At 41.2% G+C, this 15,064-nt stretch overlaps 2 protein-coding genes across 4 annotated transcripts; both read right to left on the bottom strand.

Moving 5' to 3' along the window:
* Positions 1–480: 480 nt before the first annotated feature.
* On the bottom strand, positions 481–7,486 carry LOC119546893 (cullin-3-A). Of its 3 annotated transcripts, none has more exons than XM_037853516.1 (11): positions 7,198–7,486; positions 6,354–6,589; positions 3,849–4,232; positions 3,030–3,791; positions 2,796–2,966; positions 2,566–2,736; positions 2,388–2,502; positions 2,187–2,329; positions 1,899–2,122; positions 1,704–1,842; positions 1,491–1,643 (listed from the first exon to the last, which is right to left on the bottom strand). In XM_037853516.1, exons 2-11 carry the CDS (start codon positions 6,411–6,413, stop codon positions 1,491–1,493), a joined length of 2,322 nt encoding a protein of 773 aa, XP_037709444.1. In that variant the 5' UTR covers positions 6,414–6,589; positions 7,198–7,486. The 3 variants fall into 3 exon arrangements, with proteins under 3 accessions (XP_037709442.1, XP_037709444.1, XP_037709443.1); XM_037853515.1 differs by having other exon boundaries at positions 7,313–7,486; XM_037853514.1 differs by lacking the exons at positions 6,354–6,589; positions 7,198–7,486 and adding an exon at positions 4,522–5,100 and having other exon boundaries at positions 481–1,643.
* A 2,264-nt stretch (positions 7,487–9,750) lies between these two features.
* LOC119546935 (rutC family protein UK114) lies at positions 9,751–10,768 on the bottom strand. Its single transcript, XM_037853572.1, has 3 exons — positions 10,610–10,768; positions 10,303–10,532; positions 9,751–9,931 (listed from the first exon to the last, which is right to left on the bottom strand). The coding sequence occupies exons 1-3, from the start codon at positions 10,672–10,674 to the stop codon at positions 9,810–9,812; spliced, it is 417 nt and encodes a 138-aa protein (XP_037709500.1). The 5' UTR covers positions 10,675–10,768; the 3' UTR covers positions 9,751–9,809.
* Between the last annotated feature and the right edge of the window lie 4,296 nt (positions 10,769–15,064).

Below are 15,064 nucleotides of genomic sequence, written 5' to 3'. Positions count from 1 at the left end.
GTGGTATTTCTTCTTAAAAATATTTGTTTTTAAATTCAAAAACATAAAAATATACCAAACATAATACAGGAAAAATAAAAAAGGATTGGAAGTCCAACATCAAAATGTATCTTTCAATACTATTTTAGAATGTTTTCCATCCTGACATAATTGAAACATAAAAGACCAAAGATGACACATAAAAAGTATACCAAGATTTTAAATCCTAAATCCAAATGTATCTTTCAGTACTATAACTAAACTTTATCCCATCTTCAGTCATCTAGTTTAGACACCAATTGAAAACAATATTTTTTGTGGATAAAAAATGTTACCAAATTAGTTTTATTTTACAGGCGAATAAAAGCATTCCATTGAAATTGTTTTAAAATCCTTTTTAAAAGATAGACAACAACTGTGTTAAATTTTAACGCTCATTATACGTTTTATTTATATCGATTTTTCATACGTAAGAACAAAAATATATTTACAATTTTCAGATCGCGTTTGCTTCCGATTTTCATGCGTTTTTTGTTTGTTCGGCGTTAAATTGTTTTTCGTGTGTTATTCAAAATGAATTCTTTGTGTCCTACTTAACTCAAATCCATTACTGAACTGTTGCCTATATACTTGGAATCGATTCCACATATCAACTAATAGATAAAACAACTTTCATACAGATTATCGTAGTCATAATCACTTCACGTCAAACACTTGCTTTGGGCGCACACAAAAGTAAAGATAGGAATAATCATTGCGATCTTTAAGTTCTGTTCACATAAATCTCAAAACGTGGCTTGAATGTTTTTAGCAGAGGGATTAGGATCTGGATTCGGGTCAGACGTATAAATGTACATCAAACGCTCACTAAAATTAATAATTCATTTATAAATTTATTACTTTAGCTATATTTATAGTTATTAATATTCCTTTTGCTTAGATTTCTGTTGTTGCTTCTCTTTACCTTTACTCAGCTGCTTACAATTAGGGCTTGCATTATGCATTATTTCTCTTATCTGGCTTTACGTACGAATCTTGTGGGTGGATGTGGTGTGGGTGTGGCTCTGAATGGGTGGTGCGGGTGTGTGTGGCTTGGGTTTGGGCTTACTGCTATACACTTGTTATGCGCAAAGAAATGACCGTAAACAGTAGTTAGAGAATATCAAGTAATATATATTAGAGGGATAATAAGTATGGTGGTGGTGTGTGCCTTATGCAATAGCATTTTTAACTGATCAATTTTGAATGTCAGGCTTACAAAAGGGGTTGCGAAACGAAATTTCACAATTCGGGGCGCACTAATTGATATATTTATGCTTTCGGGCTATTGGCTGGCGGTCATCTATAATCGTGGTCAAAAATATCAATGCTGCTCGTGTGCTTAGCTCAGCGCGCCTGCCGTCGGAGCTGCGGATTTCTTTTTCAGTGTACTAGCCCTGGCGATTTGAAGATGAGTGTGATCCGGATCCTGCACAAGTTGCTTGTTGCTCTCGCTGCTCCGCCTGGGTCGCTTAGGCCAAGTAGTTATAGACCTTGCGATCCTCGGGCGATCGTTGCAGATACTCGCGCTCGATGAGGCCCTCAATGCGCTTCTTGATAAACACGGGCGAGGGCAAGAAGCGCGACTTCAGCTGCGACGTCACGTCCGACACTAGCAAGTTGTGCTGAAAATGAAAAAAGATTAAGTAACTTGCCTGAAAATTGCACATAACATTAACACTCACAGCCATGCGCTTGCGCGCCTTCATGATGCGCACAATGGCCGCCTCGATCTCGTGCTTGCGATCCTCGTCGACCTTGCCGCGCGTCTCCTTGCGCTCCGGCTCCGATTCGCCCTTGGCGGCCACCGTCTGGATCTTCACCCTGATTTAATATGGATTTAAGGAACAGCTCAATCTTAGTTTGCTGATATTTCTCACCTGTGGAACTTGGAGACAAAGGCATCGTTCACATAAAACTCATCCGAGGGCTCAATTTCCTTGGTTTTCGTCTTGGAATTTCGCACCAGCAAGCGCTGAGCGGGTTTGCCCATGGACAGCGATTGCAGAGCACGGACAAGCTCCCGTTCCGGTATGTCCGTCTCTTGGTGGATGTCATCATAGGTGAGCACGTCGCGGTTGTTGAATAGCAGCAGCACGCACATCTGTTTTGGAATGGTAAACATATGTTTAATATGTTAATGATTATAAAGACCTATTTAAACTCACCTGGTAGGTGGACACTTGCAGAATGTGCTTGCGCGTGGTGGTGGGCACAGCGCATCCGTTTGAACTGGAGCTGGGTGCATCCTTGTCCTTTTCACTTTCGGCTGCTTTGCGGCCATAAAACACAGCATTGATATAGGCGGTTCCTAACGAAACATATCATTTTAAGTACAGATATCTAATAAAAACATATCCTAATCTTACCCATTTGTGGCTGTAACGTCAGCTGACGTCCTGAGTGCTTATTTAGATAGAAGTTCTTGAAAATGTCGAAGGCTTCGCGAGGTGCGGCGGGTATATTGCAGTTGGGAGTTGCTGTCTGTTGGTGGAAGTTCAATACAGTTCACCAAGTTTCGACTCTTACAGGATTTTTCGAACTTACCTGTGTGGGCCAGAAGCCAGTGGTTAGTATGCGTACCGTTAATTCCACACCGCCCAGGGATAAATTGTTATTATTTACATAGTTCTTAAACTCATCCATGATCGTATTGGAGACTGACATGTCTTTAAACATGCCCTCGAGCTTCGAGGTGAATTGACAGCCGCATTCAGTCTGCAAGGAGGCACAAAACAATTATAATTCATGAAGAGATACCAAGTTAGTCAACCCACCTTTAGTTTGGATATCATGTTCTTCTCGAAATCATCAGAGACTGATTTGTTTAGCAGCAATCTCTTGGCTAAATGCGTCTTGTAATAGCGCTCAAAGACATCTTTCTCCAATAGAAAACGGAAGAGCACCATTGTCTTATCCAAGATGGACTCGATTTCCTGCTCGCTCATCTGTGAAAGAATAATGGAAAGCCTTTATTCATGTCACCAAGCTTATGGTAATGGAACACTCACTCCCTTGCCGCCCTTCTTGAGCTTGTCATCGATGAATAACGAAAGATACTCCGGCGATTTGTTGTTTAGATTCAAGAAGTGCTCAAAATCGGACGAGATGACGTTCTTGAAGATGCGATCGTTCGCGAACGAGTGCACCAGAAACTGGTCGAAGCGATCCTTGAGATCCAGCAAGTTCTGCACGAATGTGATGGGATTCGTGTTGCCGTTTTCCTCCTCCTTGACCAACATGCGTCCCTGCTCGCGCAGATATGCTGACATGGTGTCCGCTATCACCTTGAGACCCTCCTCCTTCAGGCGCGAGAAGAGCTTGTATGTGCAGGCCAGGTCCTCGGTCTTTGAGTTCTTGATCATGTACACCACGCCGGAGTTCTCCATTTCGACAATGGGGCGCATGTGCTTCTTGATCAGCTCCTCCTCGACCACGCGCACAATGCGCGGCTCCGTGTCCTTGTCCAGATAGAGCGCTGCCCGGGAGGATTCCTCCGTGATGCGCGCCTCCACTTTCTTGATGTAAACGCCAGCGTTGTTCTCGGCAAGAAAGTTCTGCGACTCGAATTTGTAAAACGCCGCAGATTGGGCAAGGAATGGCTTTTCGAAGTCCTCCTCGTAGACAGTGCGCGAGTTGATACCCAGTGTGATCAGCATGCTGCAAGCATTTTTAATGGCCAAATGGTTGATGGCCTCGCCGTGTCGCTCTTCCATCACCATGCCAAGCAGCTTTTCCCGCAGTGCTTTTTGGATCTCCGAATAGCGGACCACCTGGTAGATAAGATAGGTTTAAAACATAAACAATTAAAAATCAAATGTTTATCTTACCTGATCCCTGAACAAAATCAATCCCAGATTGTATACGTTGTCCACCTCACGCTGCTGCACATAGACCCTGTCCATGTACATGAGTATGTCGCGTATCATCACCATGGATGTCTGGTGGTCCGTCCAGGCCTGGTTCAGCTTCGGCAGAAAGTTGCTGTGCAGCGCCTCCAACACGTCCGCCCGCACCTTGTGCTCCAGGTGCTCGGAGACGACCTCCCGCAGGCCGTAGTACAGCCTGTTGCCGTGCTTGTGGAGCACCATGTTGTATGCGTTCCGGTAGAGCTGCTCAAACGACAGCCCAGAGTTGTTCTTTTTTTGTATCTCCTGGATAGCATTCTTCAAACTGGCCCAAATGGTCTCCACGTACTTTTCGTCCATGGAGGCCTGGAAAAAGACAACGTTTATTAGTTTATAAAAGGTAATTGGTTGGTTATAGGGATTAAAACCGAAACAAATATCGGTAAGCTGAGGGTTTCTTATAACCGGCAACGCATTTACGATTTAACCCTATATCTATTTAATTACATTCAAACTTTCTCTATTTCAAAGTCTCTATAATATAACCGGTTTACTTGTTCCTTATCGTTAATATTAATTGAAATATTGATATGATTAAATGAATTCGACTAATGGTTGAAGACCCTGTCAGGCATTGTTAAAGAAGTAGGCTAACATTAAAGGCCCTCCGCTTGTGCTCGGGCAGCCAGAGCGGATACTTCCGTCCGATTTCTTTGATCCGCGCTCCCGAACATTCGGCGATCACTGGAGCGGCGGGTTGTGGAGCGGTGGGGGTAGCACTAGGTGTAGTCTTAACGGCAGCGGGAGCGGCAGGAACTGGAGCTGGCGTGGGAATGGGCGTTGGGGTTGGCATGGACATAGGCGTGGACGTGGACGTGGACGGGTGAGCAGTAGTCGCAGTAGTTCTGTTCTCCGTCCGCAATCGTCCAGATCCACTGGCAAGGTGGAACGCACGCCGTTGGGCAGCATTATATCCCTGCGAGGACAAACGATGCTGCGACTGCTCCTGCTGCGCCGAGGAGACGGTGGGCACATTGATGTTCAAGTTGCGCGCCTGTTGCTGCCCAAGAACCGTTTGCCTGGCCACCCGGATGACCACACCAGCGTCCGAATTGCCCACGTTTGCGCCATTGAAGTTGTTGGAGCCGGCCACCATGCGACTGTGGTAGCGGCCATTGGCGTTGAGGTTGTTCAGTGGCTCCGGCTGCTGCTGGCGGGGATCGCGGCCGTGCATGAGATGGCTACGCTGGTCCAGCTCACCCGTCCTGTCCCGGTGGTGGCTCCTCTGATCCTCGCTGGCCCCCAGAGAGCGACGGGCTGTACGTTGGCCCGCTGCTGAGGCCGGTGCCTTGCGGGACCGACTTTGGTTTGACGACTTAATGGTGACGGCTTCTTTGCCACATCCGCCGCGCGGTGCTCCTCGTCCGCTGCTCCTCCTCCTCCTCTGTGCTCCGTACTCCGGCCAGAGTTCTACTCGCGTTTCGGGTCTCGCCCTTCACCCTGCTCTCCACATACAGGTGTTCACAGTCTTTTCGTGTGTGCTGTTGGGGAACAATAATTTCTCGAAAACTACGTTTGAATTCGTTGTAACTTAAAAACTAAAATGTGTTTGAAAATTCCCTGTCCCCGGTCAAGTGTTTTGATGTTTTTATTTGTTCTGGGCATTTTTGGTTTGCTTTTCTTGTCGCCTGACATTTTTTCATGAGAAGTTTGGGGGTCTGGTTAGGGGTGAAACCCTTGAAGACCGGGTGTTTAGGACAAACATTTACTGGGTTTTGCAAACCTCAAGAGGGCAAAGTACGCGGCAGTCCTCGCAACTATCTTATCGGAAAATTTTGCATGTTCACGCTGCGATCGACAGATTTTTCAGGTAATACTTAAACTGTCATCTAAAGTCAAAGTTGTAGAACTGCAAAGCAACTGAATCGTTATTTAATGTTTGTTAGGTTATTTAATACTTTCACAAAAGCGATTAGGACTATGGAATGTAACGCAAAACACTTAAGAGATTACAAGTTGAAATGTTTGCTGCTATCAAAGATTAAAAATAGCTTACTCTCAAACCCTAACCGTATATACAGTCAAGTCGAGCTGCAAGAACTCAAGCCCCTAATTCCAAAAATAAATGGGTTAGGATGGATATCGGGTACCCTACCCACTTACTCCATAAACCTGACCTTTAACTTTTTTGTTGTAATACAGTTATAGATTTTAGGAAAGGAGCCGGGTTTACCGTATATCAATACTTTTTTAAGTAGTTAATGGAAATACTTATATATATATTCTTATTTTTGGTACCCAATACATTTTTTGAACTAATAAACAGAATACTAGTCTTATATCAATACGAACAACTATTATACAAAATTTTTAACATTTCTAGAAGTTTTAAGGAGTATATTTATAGTTATACATGAGACATCAGCTTTAAAGATCCTATAAAACTAGTTTTTTGGGGACTCCCGAAATTCCCTTTGAGGTTCTTACCGGAAAGGCGCGTATACGCATTTTGCCCTCCTTCTTGGGAGGATTTCCCCGTAGATTCATGCTTTGCAAGCGTCGGCACTGCTCCTCCACTGTATTGGCGGTCCGGACTCCGGAGCAGGGAGCTGCAGGAAAAGCAGGTGCTTTTCCGACTTTTCCGATGGCGGAACCTTCTCTCCTCGTACGTAAACAATGTTCCCCAAGACGAGAGCACAATTCCTCTGGTTATTCAGGCAATCCTAGAAGATAGGGAATGGTTAAGGGATTAGTTGCAGCACAATTTCCTTGGGTTGTTTATAGGATTATCCCAGTAGGGTGGCCCCAAGATAAGTTCTCTACTTTTTGCTTTTGTTGTATTTATGCAAACATTCCACGCAAATGTTAGGGTGTCAAGCGCGATGTATATACACACAAACAAACAGACATATGCTTGTGTATGTATGTCTATTTGGGGAAGCGGCGGCGGTTTTTATTCGCGAATAGTTCGCAATTGCGAATGTCCCGGGATCCCGGGGGCGGCAATCCCGATCGCTTAAATGCGCCGTCACTTCCTTTGTGGCCGCCCGTATTGCAGATATCGGGATATATATTCGTTTATATCGGCGTATATATTCGCTGGCCCAGCCGATCTCTCCGCGTAAAAGAAACGGTGAAAAAAAAAAACTCACACGGCGACAATATAATTGTTATGTACATATACGTGCAATTAATACAAGAACCGTTGTTTTACACGCACGCCCGTCCGATGACCGATAAATGTATATCCCAAATGGGCCTCTGCAAATGCCAGACGTTAGCACTCCAATACTTTTATTTTTCAATTTGTTGCTTTCTTTATTTTCCTTACGTTTCTTCTATTTCACTTTGTCATGGAAAAGACGGGCTACATGTGTGTGGGTGCGTGCGTGTGAGTGTGGCTGCCCGTCTCTCTGTTCCGCACTTGTGTGTGTATGTTTTTGTACCTGGCCTTTCCAAGCGGCTTTCCACGGTGTTTTTCAACAATTTTCACTGTCCAAAAATGTCATTCACTGGCGCTATTGCACTAATGTTGTCACTGCTTCTATTTTGCTCGATTTGTTGCTGTTTTCTGCTTTTACTTGCATTGCATATTGATTGTAGTTCGTAATAGGGATGGGCGATAGTCGTTGTTTTGTTGTTGCTTCCCGCGGCGAATGGCGATGGCTATCGATAGATATGGCTTGTTTTACCGATAGTTCCATTTTTTCAGCTTGGTCTGTATGATAAATGATTTTTACTTGCTCAACTAAGTCTTTATAAAATAAAATTTAATAAGTTACTAGTAAATATACCACAGTATTTGGGTTTTTAATATAAAAATGCCTTTTTATATAATTTACTCATTGCCCATCACTAGCTAACAGTGTTGCAAAATGCTAATAGCAATGTGTGAATGGCAGTCTTGTAAAATGTCATCCCTAAAAGTAGGCAATACTATTAGAGAGGCGCGAAATTCAAATATGGTTATTGGTGGGGTCTTTTACTTAAGAAAATAATTTTAACTACTTTAATATCATTATATGTAGCAATATCGTTTACTATTATTTTTCTCAGTAACAACTTGAGATTCTGTAAAGATAAGGACGTTTTAAAGTATTTGTTTACTTCTTAAGATAAGATAAGGCTGTATCTTATCAAATCTTAGCAATCAAAAACCCCTTTTTGAGTGCCAGCAAGTGAAAGCTCAGTTTAACAACTAATTACCTTGCGGCAAGGCCTCGCAATCCGGATAATATTTTAATTATGACAACTTGCAACTGGCCAAAAAACAGATGTAAACGGATATCCAGCGATGGCTACCGCATGCGGCTTTCTTAATTGGCCGAACGAGACCCACTGCCTTGGCTGATAAGCAAATTGGTAAAAATGTACAACAGAATTGTGAGTTTAATTTGGGCATAAACCCCAAGCCCGTGCGTGTAAATTATGCGCACTTTCACCGCTCCAGAGGATCGGGTCCCTTTTCGGCTTCTTTTGTCGTGCGTCGAAATTAATTAGTCGCACTTCAAGTTCCCTTCTGCGTAGGTGTTCGTCCGTTGTCGTCAATCCAGGCGTATTTATTACCATTTATGCACGACTGTCTGTTTGGCGGATGCGCCGCGAATTAATTACACTATGGGGCACATCAACATGGATGTTGCACTCTGCGGGTGCAACAATATCGCAAAGTTGCTGCTGAAAAATGAATGGTTAGCCAGTCGGTTTGGGGAAATAGTCGCAACCATATAACCATTATAAGCACCATATAATCGTGCCGCATCGCAACCACTCATATTCACACCAGGCACTCGCTGCAACAAGGACAATAAATCATCCCAAAGGCAGCCGAGTGCAGACAAATTCACTGAAATTTAAATAAAAATCAAAACAAATGCTAGACAAAACACGAGTCCGGGAGTCGGGGTCCGTAAAAGGCGAAAAGAGCCTGAAAGGCAGCCGCATCAATATGGAGCATACATAGAGGAAAATTGATGTGAAAAAATTCCATTATTATAAAATATGCTACAGAAATAACTAGGATTTTTAGATATCTTATAAAGGAGTACAAAAGTATGCAGAGAAAATCGTAAGTGGTTTTATGAAATAAATACATCCGACTTACGGATTTTAAATATATATTGTTGCATACTTTAAGACACCTTTTCAAGCGGTTTTATTATTAAAGTAATTTCTGTGTCATTTTCGACTAAATGTTTTTGAAGTCTAATGATATCTTATGCTCCTTAATCACTTACTATATCGTATGGTTTCCTTAAAGCTTAAAGCTTTTTATAATGATAAATATAAGCCATCACGTATTTTCTTAATAACTTTTAAACAATATTATGAAATGTAAATATTTTTTTCTGTTTAGCCATCATTTCCAACAACAGCAACAACAACTTAACGTCGGCATTATGAATAACTTTTAAATTTGAATGTGAAATAAACGCTTTGTCTAAGCGGGCTACCGTTAGCAACATGCTGCTCTTGCAACTGTTGCTGCTGCCGCTGCAGTTGCTGCTGCCAGTGATTTATGCAGCAACATTTGATGAAATATAATACAAAAGGCGCACAGCAGCCGCTGCAACAACAAAGATAAATTGCCGCACGCTAAATTGTAAACTATATAAGGTTTAAATGCAAAGTGTGTTGTCCGTTGCCTGTTGCACGTTGCATGTTGCATGTTGCTAGTTGCCGTTTACATAACGCCGGGCAACAAATGTGGCTTTTATGACTTCATTTGGTTTTTACTGCGTTTCCAGCACTTTTAGTATTTTTTACTTATTAATAAATGGATTATATATCATAAAATATTCTTTATGGTCATTTCTTTCGAACTTGTAAATACTTTTTTGTGCCTAACAATGAGGTTATTTAAAATTGGGATAAAGATACACTATTCAATTTGTAACAAAGTTTTATTAAATGGTTTTTTCACAGTTTACTGGGCTTTAGTTGCTATTGCACGGTTTTGGTTTCGACGGATCCGGTCAAGGCGATGCACTCGATCTCCACCAGAGCGTCCATGGGTAACTTGGCCACCTGGAAACAACTGCGGGCCGGGAAATCCTTATTGAACACTGAAACGGCAGATAAGCAAACATGAAGCATACAGTTTGTTTTTAGAAAAGCAACAAGAATTATATGGGAATCGCTGTCATAAAGTGTTTACAGTAAACAATAAATAGGGCGATAAGACGCTAACGATGCCGATTGCCTTATCAGGCGACATCGATCAAAAGGCCGGTATACAGTAGGTATTGCTATATAACCAAAATTAGTGCTAAGGCATTATTAAAAAATAGATTTTAAAAGCCTAATACCTAAAACTGTTTGTATCTATAGATAAGGAAGTAAGAACAAAATTTTTACTTATTTTAAAAGTTTAAAAAATGTAAATTGTAAATAAATTTTTAATATATTCGTCAATATTTATGAGAACAGCACTCACCCTTCTTGTAGACCTCATTGACGGCCCCGAAATCGTTGAGATCCTTCAAGAAGACGGTGTTCTTCACCACTTTGTCCACTCCGGAATCAGCTGCCTTGAGAACAGCCTGGAGATTTTCCAGGGCCTTTTCCGCTTGCTCAGTTGGTCCTCCGGGAACCAACTGCATGGTGTCCTTATCCAGACCCAGACATCCAGACACATAGACAGTGCGGTCAGCCACCACAGCTTGACTATATAAAATAAAACCAATAACAATTTAATATATGAGCTAAGTTGGCGGTTGTGGTCTTATATATATTATACTTACTTGTAGGGAGCCACCGGCTTGGCTGCATTTACTGTGCTGATAAGTTTCCTCACAATCGTCGACATTTTGATCTGGGATACTATATAGTGGAAAAACGTAAAGACAAGTGCAGCTGCTAAAAGTGAACTGATCAAAAGCTGTATTTTTCGTTCAAAGTGGCTTTTCTTATCAGCTTTTGCGTTTCACAAGCTCATTCGCTTTTTTCTCCCGCGCAAACAGGTGCTCTCAGCTGTTTTGCTGAACAGCTGTCTCATGGATCTGTTATTATAATGTTAAGATGGTTAACAAAATATGGTATTTATTCTGTTAAAGATGTATTATCTTATAATATTTTCACACTTCATAGGAAGTTCTAATATTTTAACAAAATTTTATTTAACAATTTAAAATAATAGTTATATATTCTATACTGTAATATTTTTATGTAATCTTAAAATGATATTTGTTTTTTTTTAAGTAAATGATAAATTAAAATAAACTTGAATGCCACCATTATTCATGTGAGACCTGACGGTAATATTGATAAATTAAGTTAACTCAGCTGCTTTAATATCTTAATTAACATTTTTTCTGTGGAATTAATAATTCCCGATCTCCGGAAATTTGGGTCGCACCCGCTTTCTCTAGCTGGCGGACTTTTTTGGCCAGCCGATATTTGATTTAACGCCATGAAAAATGCATGCCATGTCACTTAGCCACGCCCATCTGGGCCGCCCCGACTAATTATTTATTATTTGGCAATTGCTGTCTGTCAGCCGCTGTCAGACGGGCCAAAAAGGTAAAAAGAAAGCCCGGCCGCCGAGTTCCCGTTTCAGAATCTTTACGCATGCCAAAAAAATACCGAAAAAAGAGGAGAACACTCTGTAATTATGTGAAGAAGATGCGGGATCCTGAAATGTGGCAAAGGGTCTTAATCCCGGACTGAGTGCTGCACCCAACTGCTGCATCCAGCGTAGGTGCAACCTCAGAGCAAAGAGAACACGCCCAGCAAAACGCCGCCTCAAGATTGATTGCAGACGCTTTGTTGTTTCTGTGGTTAAGTCACTGAAAAAAATGTTGTAATACCTTTTCTTTAGGTCAAAAATTAGATAATAAGGTTGCCAATTTTGTTTCTAAGTAGTTTTATATCTAAGTAGCTTAAAATAACAATACTTAAAGCCTTTGATACCAACAATAATTGGAATTACTTATCTACAAATTATCAAAAATATATGATATCCTTTAAATTCATTTCAAAAACTGATACGGGAAACCCCATTATAAGTACATAATCTACAATAGAAACTTTTTACTATGCCTTTTCCATTATTATTTTTCCTCAATAAATATGATCTTGTACTAAGATTCTTTTCGAGTGTGTTGCTGGTGGTGCAGGCAACCCACGAAGCTGCAACGAAAAGCTGAAAGAAATTTCTTTCGGCCTCCTCTGCCCGAAGCATTTTGATGTCGCATTTTAGTGCATTAATTACTTTATGATCCACTTTATGTGCATAAAATATGCAAGTTTCAAAATCGCAGGAAAAGCAATTTCACAAGGGGCATCTTCGTGGGTGTTGCAGGCATTTTATTCGAGGTTTTTTTCGAGTCAACAAAATCAACATTGATATTAATTAGCCGCAGCCCGATATTGATTTATACACACAATTTACTTTGTTTAATGATGGCCCCTGGCCTGGGCAAACAATTTTACATTAAATGCTTTAATAAATAAAGCTCTAAATAAGCCAAACGGGAACGAGAAGATGCCATATAATTATTCGGCAAATAACAAATTGCCCCTGAGTTGCAGCACTGCCAAGGTGTGCATTAAGAAAGGGCCGGACCAGAACCAGATTTCAAGACCGATCTCGAACCCTTAAGGATCCCAGAACACCGGAGATATGGGAACAAGTTGCTGGTTCTTCAATATTTATGGCACTTGTTGAAGGAGTTGCTAAAGCCCCCAATCCCATGATTGTGGCCATGTCGATGTGATTGCCAACAGGTGCGGATTTATTATTGCAGAGGGGTAAGGGTACAGTGCTAAGAGATAACCAAGATGTTTAGGGTTTATGAACTTTTAAAAAACTTGATTTTCTATTAAAAAGTCACATTTAAAGCTTAGTTTAAGTAGTGACACAACCCCGCATTTGTATACTACTCTGTAAATTAAGATGTTCATTAGATTAGGTGTTTCAGTAAAACTATAATTTTTGTGGATACGTTTTAAAGCTATGATAAACTCTGAAAACTAATATGTTTAGCAATCAAAATATCGAACCGCACCTGAATATGAAAGATCCTCCGACCCAACCAACTTTCCCTTTCCGCTTGACATACTCCTGGGGATGGGATGGCTCCCCATCATTTTGTGGCTGCCATTTTTTATTGGCTCAAATAACTTCATTTGTTTAAGGCTTTATTGGAGCGCCGCTGGCTAAAAGCGATGCTGGGACAGGTCTCTCCGTGGCGCAAATTACAACAATTTCTCAGACGGCCAAGGAGCTGCGGCTACTGCCACTTGCCGGTCTGGTTATTGGATACTCTATAATTTGCATGTGATTTTTATGGCTTGCTCGATTTTCATGCTAAGTTATTTGATTTTAATTTGCTGCGTAATTGCCGGGCTGCGACTTCAACGTGAGCAGGAGGAGCTCCGCCAACTGGTAGCCAAGTTGTCTAGGTCCACCTCCCTGCCCATTAACCCCTAAATTTATGTTTATGGCACTATTGACGCGACTAATCCGAAACACGATGTTGGGCCACTCAATTTCTCAGAAATAGAATGGAAGCCGTTTATCCAAAAGGGGGTGGACCGAATCGAATCGATCGAACTTCAAGGACGATCCGTGAAGAAACGCACCTAGCAATTAGCGGTGTAATTGTAAGGGCTTCGTAGATGAAATATATAGGCTGTAACTTATTTCTGGCACTGAGGTTTTGTGATCTAAATATAAAATGTAGGTATGTTTGGTGAAAGTTTTCCACAAAGTTTTAGTGTAAGAGCACCTGTTATAGATTTGACTTAAGCTTGATTTATTTCAAGATTTGATAAATGTGAGCATAAAAGTTAAATGTTTTCTGTAAACAAAGAATTGAAATAAAGTTTAGCTTTCATGTACTTCCTCCTGCACCCAACTATAAATTTGGCTGATATTTTTTTGTTTATATTCAAATGTAGTGTTAATAAATACACAAATAAACCAAGACATAAATTATGCTTTATGTGAATGCTATTACTTGTGAATTTCCCAGCCCCATTGCTACCTTTCTATTGCTTTTTTGGGCAGTCGAACCTCTCATATCCACAACGCCCACGATGGAATATCTGTCAGGGGTAACTCTCGACTGGCTTTAATTACCGCCGACCCAACTCCGCCCCGGATTCCGCCTCTATTTTCACTCGATCCACAGCCGAACTCCACAGGATATGGAAAACGGAGTTGCAGTTGACATGCAACTGCCAAAACGATGCTCAGGAAAATGTTACGGTCGCGCAAGTGAAAATTGCACTTTTAGTGTGTGTGTGTGCTTGCTTTATTTTTGTTAATTTGCAATGCAAAATAGCTGCACGATCCCGATCCACGGCACACGCCCTAAACGCCACAAATGAAAACTAATGATTTTCACTTTATAACTTCGACGGAAGGGAGGAGGCCAGTGGAGTTGGGAGTCCAACTCACGCAAAACTCGCCGCACGGAAGCGAATGGGATTTCGGGCTTTGGCTTGAGTGGCTTTGGGCTTGCATGGAAAATTTGAAATTTAATCGCTGGCAATTAATTTGCTCCAAATGCAGTGAAAAGCGTTTCCGAGGAGGAGAGCGGAGGGGGGGGGGGGGGGTAAGGGGGAGCAGTGGGTGGGGCTAGGACTGGCGCCCCCACAGTTGCAGCAGCTGCACCGCCCGCTGAGCGTCGAGGTGGGTCAGTCGCATGTCCACCTGTATCGATTGGGAGCAGCAGCCGCCACGGGAGCAGGTGCACTGAAAACAAAGTGGGATTCATTAATATTAATAACCTTATAAAATTAATCAAGGTTCATAATTGACTTTATGTAGATATTTTAGTGAACCTTTGTTACCATTTATTAAGACCAATTTTAAATGTGATGTGATAATATTAAAGTAAAGTAAATAAAGAATTTAATAAGCTAGACATAATATAATATAACAATATATAAATTAATTCAAATAATTAACATTTGTTTTTCGAATTTAAAATATTGAAAATGGGACGATCTGTAAAGGCATTCTGCTATTAAGATTTTAAAGATGTATCAATGTGTATGCGATGTCTGTCGATATTTATTGTTAGTCCCATGCTTAGAATCTCATTATAATTAAATTGTTTTTAAGAAATGTATTACTTCATGTTATTTAAAGTGTTTTTTATAATAAGAGATGTAGAACCTATATTCGTTTGCCCTGCACATACGAATGTTTTTATATATAAGATATCTCTTAACTCAAAATGAACATT

This window comes from Drosophila subpulchrella, chromosome 2L (genome assembly GCF_014743375.2).
Source record: "Drosophila subpulchrella strain 33 F10 #4 breed RU33 chromosome 2L, RU_Dsub_v1.1 Primary Assembly, whole genome shotgun sequence".
In the NCBI taxonomy this organism is placed as follows: domain Eukaryota; kingdom Metazoa; phylum Arthropoda; class Insecta; order Diptera; family Drosophilidae; genus Drosophila; species Drosophila subpulchrella.
This window is presented reverse-complemented; position numbering and strand designations above follow the sequence as displayed.